Here is a 12211-nt window from a genome sequence, read left to right as displayed (position 1 = left end):
TGTTCTTCAAGTAGACACATCTTAGTGAAATGTTCAGTGGCAATTGTGAAGCTGACTTCTGCATATAGGTGTATGCTTTGTTAAAGTTTCCATCAATGGTTTTAGCTTGGCATACATTTCAAAGAGAAAAGGTGAGTTTTAGCTTCTCTGTTACTCTGGAATTACCCCTTTTAAGGATAAGGTTAGTGTACTTTGTCACCTCTACCATCACACTTATTTCTCTTTCTGTAGTTACAATAGCAATGTACACAGGCCTATTTCAGAGTGCACTGAGTGCACTCCTCAAGTGTGAAACAAACTCTTCGAAAGTAGGCCTAAGTTTGTTGAAGCTAATAGATACTCACAGCTACAATTAATGTCCCCGGTGATTGCATCCTGCTCATGAGAGAAAATGTCCCTCTCTTGAAATGGGAGGCTAATTGTAGTCTCTGGCAACTTTACTCCTACATTATAGCACTTACACCCTGTAATTTAGTTTTCACTCTTCTTCAAATCTGTACCAACATAATATGCTAAGTGTAGCAATTACATTGCAAATTGCTTCTGACAGCATGATGCGTTTAGAGGACACATTTATTTTTTGGGGGGGCCGTGAGGTGAAAGAGACACAGTGGGCATAGGCCTTATACTGTCCTCTCTATGTCTAATGTAATTTCCCCATGCCTTGACCATTGTCGAATCGTGGACGTTGACATTAAAGAATTTTGCTAAGTGCAATTGGAGAAGGATGTTTCCCTCTGGCTATTTGAATAAGACAGGTTGGAATTATAGTCTACTTATTGTCACTGATAATGGTCCATGGACTAGGTTAATTATATTGTGCTTATGTGATGTGCAGAGAGTCTTGGCAGAGTCGTGAACAAATGGATGGAATAATTTGGATTTGACTTTCATTTCTGTCCAACTGGAAAGCAGTTTGCTTATATGTTCAGGGTCACTGTTCATTTTATCAAGGTGCCTAGTAAGGCTGACATTAATTAAGAGGGAATTGATAGGCCTGACACTTATTGAAATGATTATTGATTATGTTTTCTATTGATACTTGGTCTATGTGCACACAGTCCTGACTTGTGGACTGTTTTGACTGTTGAATGATGTCTCTCTCTTCCAGTAATTTGACCGCTGTAGTATTCTCTCTATCTTACAACAGGTAACCCTAAGCTACTGATAGAGCATCACGCTCCCCCTGTCTATCTCTGGCTGGTCTCTCTGCCCCCCTCTGACCTGGGGATGAATGCACCAATGAGGAGCCAGCTCACAGTGAGTCACATGACCCCTCACCACTGTCCCACTGCCATCCTATCCCGCAACACCTCTCTCCACTGAGTGTGTTTTTTTTGCATATATGCCTCTGTCAGATGTTGGTGGGCGTTTTCTTGTCTCTCTTCGATCGTACTGTAGATGTTTGGTATTGTACATGTACATTGTATACCATATATGCCATGAGGTTGACTAACTGTTATGTGTTATTTACAGGGTATGCCTGATCGCATGTTATGTGCAGTGCTGGAGCAATTTCAGCTTTACTTTTCCCTTTGGTATGTGTGCTTTGTCTCCATTGAGGGCGTCATATCTCCCTGTATGTGTACTTCTGTTCCAAATCAATCGGCCCTTGCATACCACACACACACACACACACACACACACACACACACACACACACACACACACACACACACACACACACACACACACACACACACACACACACACACACACACAGAGAGACTATCACATACATCCCTCTCTCAGTCACTGTGCTGTAGCTTGTAAACCTGTAGCCTACTGGCCTTTTGATGTTCATTACACATGGGGAAGATCGGGTATGATCTTTACGTCTCGGTAAGTACGTTACTGAAGTTGCCGTTTCAATGTGAATACACTTGTTCTGTGTTCACATGTGTGCTCTGTTGTCTATCACGATGGACATTCAACAAAAGCATACACCTGTTGTCTATTTATGTTGTGAATAGAATCTGGGCAGGAACTCCAAATCTGGGCAGACTTTTTTTTGATATCGGAAAGCTTGCAGACTGATTGGTATTAATGAAGCAAGCCAAGTGCTGCTTTTTTATTCAAAAAATAAAAAAGTTGTGCACCTTTTTTACATCCTTTTTTATACTCTCGTCTCAGGGAGGTAATAATTTCCAGTTTGACATAGTGTAATTGTAAGTGGATATTCCCCACTATGTTTAACTGAAAGCCAGTTGTCAAGACTTGATTACGCCAAAGATTGCATTGTCATCTTTGAAGAGCTACTGTATGTATAACCAGAACCAGTGTTACACCATAACAGCATCTCCCCACATAACTCTGATCAGAAGGATAGATTAACAACAGTTCTCCAAACTCCATTTTAGATTGGACATTTCAAAGGCTGCCGAGTTGGCACCAAATTTTCAAGACAGTTCCACTCTATGAACATTCCATGCCAACAAAGAGGATCAAATCCACATAGAGTTTTAAATACTAGAACTTGACTGAGTAGAATTCCATGGATTGAACTCTTCAATATTTATGATACAATTGAAACAATTCTCAGGATGTTCAGACTTGGATGCAGCCAGATAACTCTGCCACTCTGAGACTTTGCACCGGTCACTTACTTCCCGCCGTGTGTGTGTATCAGATCCACTCTCTGTATAGTACGGCCAGCCCCAGCATGCTGAAGAGGAAGCAGAGCTCGAGGGTTGAGGCCCAGCCCATGACTGACTTTGGGCCCGACGAAACCCTCGCCGACAGCGCCGACATCTTCTGGATCAACAAACCAGTGAGTGGGTGACTATTTCAGTCACATGGGCCATATTTGAAATGGAAAATTGTCACATTTAGACGCCAATTCAATTAATTACAAATAAAGTAAAGGTACACTATGGGTTCACTCAGACTGTTTAGTTTTACAGCTGTTTGGTTTGTTTCAATATCCAATTAAAATGTAAACCCACGTTCAAATAGTTTTTTTTTTTTTTTACAACGTACTAGTCCCAAAACTGCAAACTCCCAAGTTAAATCAAGCGCAACTCAAATAGTAATCGACATGCACTATGTATTTGACCCAAGTACGAGTGGATTCTCAACTTTCTTTGTCTGTCCCCTTCCTCCTCCTCCTCCCCAGTGGGTGCATTCTCTGCTGCGAGCCTGTGCCATCATCAGCGTCATCAGCGTGTGTATGAACACACCCAAGACGTTCGAGCACTACCCCCCGCTGCAGTACGTGACCTTTACCCTGGACACGCTGCTCATGTTCCTCTACACCGCCGAGATGATCGCCAAGATGCACATCAGAGGAATCATCAAGGTAATAATAAAAACAATCCATTTTCTGCACAAAAAAATAAAACAAATATAACTATGTACATTTTATGCCCAAGCTTTCAAATCTAACTTTACATAGCTCTTTACACTCACATCCCGTATACTGTATGGAAATGGCAGATTTGGTCACTGATAAGCGCATAAATTGTAACGCATTGGCTCTACAGTAACATGCTAGACATTACGCCAGAGCTCATTATTGTGAACCGTATTGTGAAGAAAATCCCCCACATGAGTCACACCTTTATGCACTCATAACTCTATTCCTTGTGCACCAAAATGAATAACTGTTTCTCTAAAGTGCTCTATGAAAGCCTAACACTGGAAGATGATCATTTATAAATTAGCTAGTGTTGGCAATATAATAAGCTTTTAAATGATGACCATCTGACCCACTTTGCGATTTGTAATGAAACATGTTTGAATTGTGTAATGGTGGGGATGCAGGGCAGCGTTCCAAACTAAAAACTACAAGTGTGCTTGCTTCAGTTCCTCCAAAGTCACAGCCAGGAGAGCTCCAACAAGTACCTAATAGTTGAAAGCTCTTTCTCTGAGTCATATAAGTGTATTTAAATGACTTAGGAACTGTGCACACGTTAAAAAGGTGTATGGCGACTTGGAGACATCAGTTAGACCTCTCACTCAAACCCTTGTCATTGTCTCCTACTGCATATTCTTGTTATGTTTCTGAATATATCCAGAGAATTTCCAGATTTCATTCTCAACAAATGCCTTCGAAAAGTACGGTGAAGATCCAAAGCATATAAAATCAACAGTGTAATGGCTGAATTTGGTCGTGTGTCAGGTGAACTGTTGTTTGCTTCACCTTTTCTGATAATTTCCCCGTAATCTCCAATGGCCTCCCTTTCAATTGCTACCATGATTATGCATATGCTTCTCACATTTTTTCTCTTAGAAACATTTCAACTTGGGCCTGTCCATATACGTCAATTCCCCAGAGTGTAAATGTTTTTTTATGTGCATTTAAACATCACAACACATTTGACAGAAAACTGCCACAATAAAAGGAGACTATTCATATTTCTGGTCATTTAGGGACGACCCTTTTTAGCTCAAGAGCACCACCAGAGTCAAGTGATCTGTAGTGTAATTTAATACAGTGGGAAAGTGCCCTAGCAATGCTGTAAACAAAGGCCATTTCGGATCCACTCTGATAGTTGATTGTAGCGTAGATGCTGGCACAGTTTACAGAACTCCATTGAAATTGGGGGAAGAGTGGATCCGAAATCCATTGTGGTAGAGGGGTGTGACGCCTCACTTTCCCATCATATGCCCTCTATTCAGATATTAGTGTCCTTGGGTGTTCTCTGACTTTTGAGTGATGGCTTCTGCTTAGCCACTAAGTGTTTGATCTGCTGATTATATGGATGCGTTTGACAACCGTCAATCAGAATAATAAAATAAGTGCCAGCTTGCGGTCCTTTAAATTATGACCCTTTGACATTTACTCAAATGTTTCTGTCCAATAATACCCCATTAATATGGATCTTTATTAGTATTCACGTTCTTTCAAATACTATGGCTGCGGTTGAGTTTGCCTGGTTCAACGAAACAATGGAGTAGTCCCAATAGTGCAAACCCTGCCCACCGACCTAGCACTCCATGCAGGATCAATCAAATGTTCATAATATTTGAAAGAAATCAAAATGCTATTTGAACCCAGGTCTGATAGGGTCAGACAGATCCAGGGAAATAGATGGTGTGCTACAGAAGCATCCGGATACAAGGAATCTGGCAGATGAAAGGCCTAAATTACTGCGGTGGAAAGTGTAGACAGCTTAATTGGCAAATCAAGGATAACAAGCGCACTGACAGGAAGTCATCAGACGCACACTGAAACACTGTTTACGCCAAAGCGGAAAACAGCCGAGTCATTTGGGTAATGCTTCTGTCAGTGTGGACAGGTCAATACCGCCTCTTAACATTTGCCATCCCGGTGTTAAAAGGGATGAGGGATAATTATTTTGTATTGTGTGTGTGTGTGAGCGTGTCTGTCTGTCATCACAGAGTACTCATCAAAGTAAAAATAGATTGTTGTCCGTATCAATAGCAACATGTCAAGTTGACCATCAAAATGATGGATGCTATTGATGATTGTGTGATATGTGTGAATCAATACCAAGCGAGTGAAAGCCCAATGTTTCCATTATAAAGTCCCTTTATTTTTCCCCCAAAATGTGGTATGATGTTTCACACAGTTTTACTCATTTAGACAGCCTATTTATTATTCTGTCACAGATTCTATGAGTTATTGCTCATTGTCCCTTTCCCCCTTCCCAAAAATAAGACTCCACATAATATTATTCAACCTGTTAGTGTGGTTTTGATCTCTCACATAGTTGGAATCTTGTGCTTGCAACACTACGCTTGTGAATTGGATATTAAAAGTCCAATGCAGCTGTTTTTCTTTCAATATCAAATCATTTCCAGGTTACAATTAAGTACCTTACTCTGATTGTTTCCAACACCATCAAGTTTTCTGATTACACGACAGTAGTAGGCCTGATCACCGGCGACGATGAGACAACCTACAGTGACCTAGCAGGACAACAATCTCTCCCTCAACGGCAGTAAGACCAAGGAGCTGATCGTGGACTACAGGAAATGGGGTGGGGGGGGGGGGGGGGGGGGGCTGCAGTAGAGCAGGTCAAGAGCTTCAAGTTCCTCTGTGTCCCAAATCACTAAGGACTTAAAATTGTCCACACACACGCAAACAGTCAGGAAGAGAGCGTGACAGCGCCTCTTCCCCCTCAGGAGGTTGAAAATATTTGTTATGGGCCCTCAAATTCTCAAAAGGTTCTCCAGCTGCACCATTGAGAGCATCTTGACTGGCTGCGTCAGTCACTGCTTGGTATGGCAACTACACCGCCCTCGATTGCATGGCGCTGCAGAGGGTGGCGCGGACAGCCCAGTGTATCACTTGGGCTGAGCTCCTTGCCATCCAGGACCTCGATATCAGGCGGTGTTAAAAGGAAGGTCCGGAAAGCGGTATCGGAGAATCAAGTCCGACACCAACAGGCTCCTGAACAGCTTCTATCCCTAAGCCGTAAGACTGCTAAATAGCTAACAAAATCTGCATTGACCCTTCTATTTTATTTATATTTACTCACTGTCTATGCACACTCACACACTCTCTCTACGCACGCACGCACGCACGCACGCACACACTTAATTTGCTCACACACGCATAACACACACACACATGTATACTGACTACACACACACAATCACATACAATTATTATTGCTGCTACTCTGTTTATTATATCTAACCCTACCACTTCAGTATCCCTGCATTGTAAATATGGTATTGGCACTGACGCTGAATATGTGACTCACCATCTGGATTCGGTCTTATGTAGCAAAATGTGAAATTGTGTTTTTTACAATTTCTCTGGGAAACAAATAATAACCTCTGCTAGGGAGCCAGCCAGCTAATGTTAGCTCCAGCTAATGTTAGCTAGCAGTACACTTTAGCTTAAGACATATAGCTAGCTAGCTAAACAATTAAAATTTCTTCAGGATTGGTGGGTCCCCTGCGGGACGGTTGAGCTAATGTAGGCTAATGCGATTAGCATGAGGGTGTAAGTAACAAGAACATTTTCCAGGACATAGACATATCTGACATGGGCAGAAAGCTTCAATTCTTGTTAATCTAACTGCACTGTCCTAATTTACAGTAGCTATTACAGTGAAATAATACCGTGCTATTGTTGGAGGAGAGTGCACCGTTTTGAACATGAAAGTTATTAATAAACAAATTAGGCACATTTGGGCAGTCTTGATACAACATTTTGAACAGCAATGCAATGGTTCATTGGATCAGTCTAACACTTTGTACATACACTGCTGCCATCTAGTGGCCAAAATCTAAATTGCACCTGGGCTGGAATAATACATTATGGCCTTTCTCTTGCATTTCAAAGATGATGGTACAAAAAAATGCAAAAACAGTTGGTTTTTTCTTTGTATTATCTTGTACCAGATCTAATGTGTGACAGTTGTCAGTTTTTCACAATTCCTGACATTTAATTCTAGTAAAAAATCCCTGTCTTGGGTCAGTTAGGATGACCACTTTATTTTAAGAATGTGAAATGTCAGAATAATAGCAGAGAGAATTATTTCTTTCAGCTTTTATTTCTTTCATCACATTCCCAGTGGGTCAGAAGTTTACATACTAATTGAGTGTATGTGGTAGCATTGCCTTTAAATTGTTTAACTTGGGTCAAATGTTTCGGGTGGCCTTCCACAAGCTTCCCACAATAAGTTGGGTGAATTTTGACCCACTCCTTCTGACAGAGCTGGTGTAACTGAGTCAGGTTTGTAGGCATCCTTGCTCGCACACACTTTTTCAGTTCTGCCCACAAATTTTCTATAGGATTGGGGTCAGGGTTTTGTGATGGCCACTCCAATACCTTGACTTTGTTGTTCTTCGGCCATTTTGCCACAACTTTGGAAGTATGCTTGGTGTCATTGTCCATTTGGAAGACCCATTTGCGGCCATCCTTTAACTTCCTGACTGATGTCTTGATGTTGTTTCAATTTATCCAAATAATTTTCCTACCTCATGATGCCATCTATTTTGTGAAGTGCACCAGTCCCTCCTGCAGCAAAGCACCCCAACAACACTTGCGTACTTGACGGTTGGGATGGTGTTCTTCAGCTTGCAAGCCTCCCCCTTTTTCCTCCAAACATAACGATGGTCATTATGGCCAAACAGTTCTATTTTTGTTTCATCAGACCAGAGGACATTTCTCCAAAAAGTACGATCTTTGTCCCCATGTGCAGTTGCAAACCGTAGTCTGGCTTTTTTTATGGCGGTTTTGGCGTAGTGGCTTCTTCCTTGTTGAGCGGCCTTTCAGGTTATGTCGATATAGGACTCGTCTTACTGTGGATATAGATACTTTTGTACCTGTTTCCTCCAGCATCTTCACAAGGTCCTTTGCTGCTGTTCTGGGATTGATTTGCACGTTTTGCACCAAAGTACGTTCATCTCTAGGAGACAGAACACATCTCCTTCCTGAGTGGTATGACGGCTGCGTGGTCCCATGGTGTTTATACTTGCGTACTATTGTTTGTATAGATGAACGTGGTACCTTCAGGCGTTTAGAAATTGCTCCGAAGGATGAACCAGACCTGTGGAGGTCTACAATTTTTTTTCTGAGGTTTTGGCTGTTTTTTTGTTGATTTTCCCATGATGTCAAGCAAAGAGGCACTGAGTTTGATGTTAGTCCTTGAAGTACATCCACAGGTACACCTCCAATTGACTCAAATGATGTCAATTAGCCTATCAGAAGCTTCTAAAGCCATGACATCATTTTCTGGAATTTTCCAAGCTGTTTAAAGGCACAGTCAACTTAGTGTATGTAAACTTCTGACCCACTGGAATTGTGATACAGTGAAGTATAAGTGAAATAATCTGTCTGTAAACAATTGTTGGAAAAATTACTTGTGTCCTGCACAACATAGATGTACTAACCGACTTGCCAAAACTATAGTTTGTTATCATTTGTGGAGTGGTTGAAAAACGACTTTTAATGACTCCAACCTTAGTGTACAGTTGAAGTCGGAAGTTTACATATACTTAGGTTGGAGTTATTAAAAGTCGTTTTTCAACCACTCCACAAATTTCTGGCAAGCCAGACAATATTTAAAGGGCCTATTTATATAATGAACATGAATTCGGAGGGCAGAAATTATTAAATATGAAAGTGTTAGACCTCTCACTAATGTCATCAGTCATACAAAAGTTATACGTAATCCGAACGGGTTCTCTAGCAAATAAGTGCAAGAATGGCCTTTTTCCCTTTTTTCAGATTACAACTGCTCACTTTCGGTTATTTGAAGACGAAATAGTCTCCAAAATATTGTTATTTTTTAAACAAGCTATAAAAATTTGGTTGCAATTTCAGTTTAATCCACCAGAAAAGACAGAACAAATAATACAACAAATATTGTGTGCTTCCGATTGGCGCACCGGGCTAAAGCAATGCATCTCAGTGCTAGTGGCGTCACTACAGACCCTGGTTTTATTCCAGGCTGTATCACATCCGGCTGTGATTAGGAGTCCCATAGGGCGTCGCACAATTGGCCCAGCATCGTCCAGGTTAGGGTTTGGCTGGAATTGTAAATAAGAATTTGTTCTTTAACTGACTTGCTTAGTTAAATAAAGGTTCAATAAGAAAACGTGTTTTTCGATAATGTTTAAAAAAGGTATTGTAATTTATACCATAAATAGGACTGGTGTAGTTATGTCACACATGCAGCTAACACAAATATATGGAAATATACAGTGGGGCAAAAAAGTATTTAGTCAGCCACCAATTGTGCAAGTTCTCCCACTTAAAAAGATGAGAGAGGCCTGTAATTTTCATCATAGTACACTTCAACTATGACAGACAAAATGAGAAAAAAAATTCCAGAAAATCACATTGTAGGATTTTTAATGAATTTATTTGTAAGTTATGGTGGAAAATAAGTATTTTCACTCAGTCTATATGACTACACCTCTATGACGGAAGCTCAGGCTTTGTATTTTCATCTATGAGCAGTTGGCTCTAAGACCACTGGAGTATACAGCATCTTTACCAGAATAAAGATCCTCTATCTTTGAGTGGGCAGCCAGCCTGAACATCCACCTACACTTATTCATGCAACTTAACTGACGCAGGCACTCACTCGAGCACTGACGAATACAGTGTCTCTCTGCCTATGAGTGAGTCACTTTTCAACCTCATACTCATTATCTCCAGCACCAAACCAGTATCTACATATGTGAAAACAGTGCTTTTCTATGATCTGTGGTTAGAAAGATAATACGGTCGTAAATGTTTGTCTGTAGCTAGATTTCGATCCAATTTGCGACATTTTCATGCGAATATAAAAAAATCTGCAAAAAGATAAAAGGATGTGCGTGATGACGTAATGCACATATATAAAATAAAATACAAGCTAAATAAGTTTCCATTGGTTTTTCAACTCCACTGATGGTTGTGTCACTAAAACTGCTGTGTTTATATAGCACATGTGCCCACTCTGATCTTTGCTAGCCAACAGCTCGCAGATACAGTGCAGGTAGGCTACCTACATTATGAGATTATTATGGATAAGAACGATAGTTGTTGTCAAACGGCAGTCAAGCATCGATCATCATGTCACCAGAATAAGACCCTCGATATTTATTGGAACATCTCCTTGCACATTCATCACCCTGTGAAGTTCACAATTTATTTCATCTGTAGCCTAATAGAATGCATGCTTTGCCAGGTCGTAGTGGGAGGACCACATAAGTTTACTTCGATTTGATGGTTATTATATCAATATTTGCTCATAAATCTGTTTCCACTACCATTTCTCGCATAATTAACTTTATTGACATGCAAAGATCCCACCATGTCGAACAAACAAATTGTCTGTCGGCATTTATAAAATTATCCCGGCATTTCATGTTTCCATCAGCCCGGTCGTGACTTTTTTTATGCATCAGGTAATTCATCCCGAATTAAATGGTTGGTGGAAACATGGTTATTGACATCACAGGGTATTTTCCTGCTCCCCACATCACAACGAATCTCATAGGCTGTGTTTGAATACCCAGACTAACATACTGTATACTACATACTTAATGAGCATACTACATACTATATACTATTAGTTCATTTTAGTATACTGTAAACGGTATCGTTTCAGTTGAGCATACTAGAGCTTCGCCTGTCTTTTTTGGTATTTTTTGCAATACAGTTGAAGTCGAAAATGTACATACACTTAGGTTGGAGTCATTAAAACTCGTTTTTTAACCACTCCACAAATTGCATAACAAACTATAGTTTTGGCAAGTCGGTTAGGACATAAACTTTGTGCATGATTCAAGTAATTTTTCCAACAATTGTTTACAGACAGATTATTTCACTTATAATTTACTGTATCACAATTCTGGTGGGTCAGAAGTTTACATACACTAAGTTGACTGTGCCTTTAAACAGCTTGGAAAATTCCAGGAAATGATGTCATGGCTTTAGAAGCTTCTGTTAGGCTAAATGACATAATTTGAGTCAATTGTAGGTGTACCTGTGGATGCATTTGAAGGCCTACCTTCAAACTCAGTGCCTCTTTGCTTGACATCATGGGAAAATGAAAAGAAATCAGCCAAGACCTCAGAATTTTGTTTTTATATCTCCACAACTGGTTCATCCGTGGGAGCAATTTCCAAACACCTGAAGGTACCATGTTCATCTGTACAAACAATAGCACGCAAGTATAAACACTATGGGACCACGCAGCCGTCATACCGCTCAGGAAGGAGACGCGTTCTGTCTCCTAGAGATGAACGTACTTTGGTGTGAAAAGTGGAAATCAATCCCAGAACAACAGCAAAGGACCTTGTGAAGATGCTGGAGGTAACAGGTACAAAAGTATCTATATCCACAGTATATTGAAGCAACATCTCAACACATCAGTCAGGAAGTTAAAGCTTGGTCACAAATGTGTTTTCCAAATGGACAATGACCTCAAGCATACTTCCGAAGTTGTGGCAAAATGGCTTAAGGATAACAAAGTCAAGGTATTGGAGTGGCCATCACAAAGCCCTGACCTCAATCCTATAGAAAATTTGTGAGCAGAACTGAAAAAGGAGGCCTACAAACCTGACTCTGTTACACCAGCTCTGTCAGGAGGAATGGGCCAAAATTCACCCAACTTATTGTGGGAAGCTTGTGGTTGGCTACCCAAAATGTTTGACCCAAGTTAAACAGTTTAAAGGCCATGCTACCGAATACTAATTGAGTGTATGTAAACTTCTGACCCACTGGGAATGTGATGAAAGAAATAAAAGCTGAAATAAATCATTCTCATTCTCACTGTTATTCTGACATTTCACA

At 40.5% G+C, this 12211-nt stretch overlaps 1 protein-coding gene across 3 annotated transcripts in view; it reads left to right on the top strand.

Annotated features, from left to right (window-relative positions):
• Positions 1-1496: 1496 nt before the first annotated feature.
• nalcn (sodium leak channel, non-selective) overlaps positions 1497-12211 on the top strand; it is a 250290-nt gene continuing 239575 nt past the window's right edge. For 2 of the 3 annotated variants that reach the window (XM_039014190.1, XM_039014189.1), the window contains exons 1-2: positions 2663-2770; positions 3116-3298. In XM_039014190.1, coding sequence (XP_038870118.1) covers positions 2663-2770; positions 3116-3298 — 291 coding nt within the window. Of the gene's footprint in view, positions 1539-2629; positions 2771-3115; positions 3299-12211 lie in introns of those variants that run through there. The other variant, XM_039014188.1, reaches the window with a different exon arrangement.

Source organism: Salvelinus namaycush, chromosome 19 (assembly GCF_016432855.1).
Source record: "Salvelinus namaycush isolate Seneca chromosome 19, SaNama_1.0, whole genome shotgun sequence".
NCBI lineage: Eukaryota > Metazoa > Chordata > Actinopteri > Salmoniformes > Salmonidae > Salvelinus > Salvelinus namaycush.
Note: the sequence above shows the minus strand (reverse complement) of the source record. Positions and strands in the feature narration are given on the sequence as shown.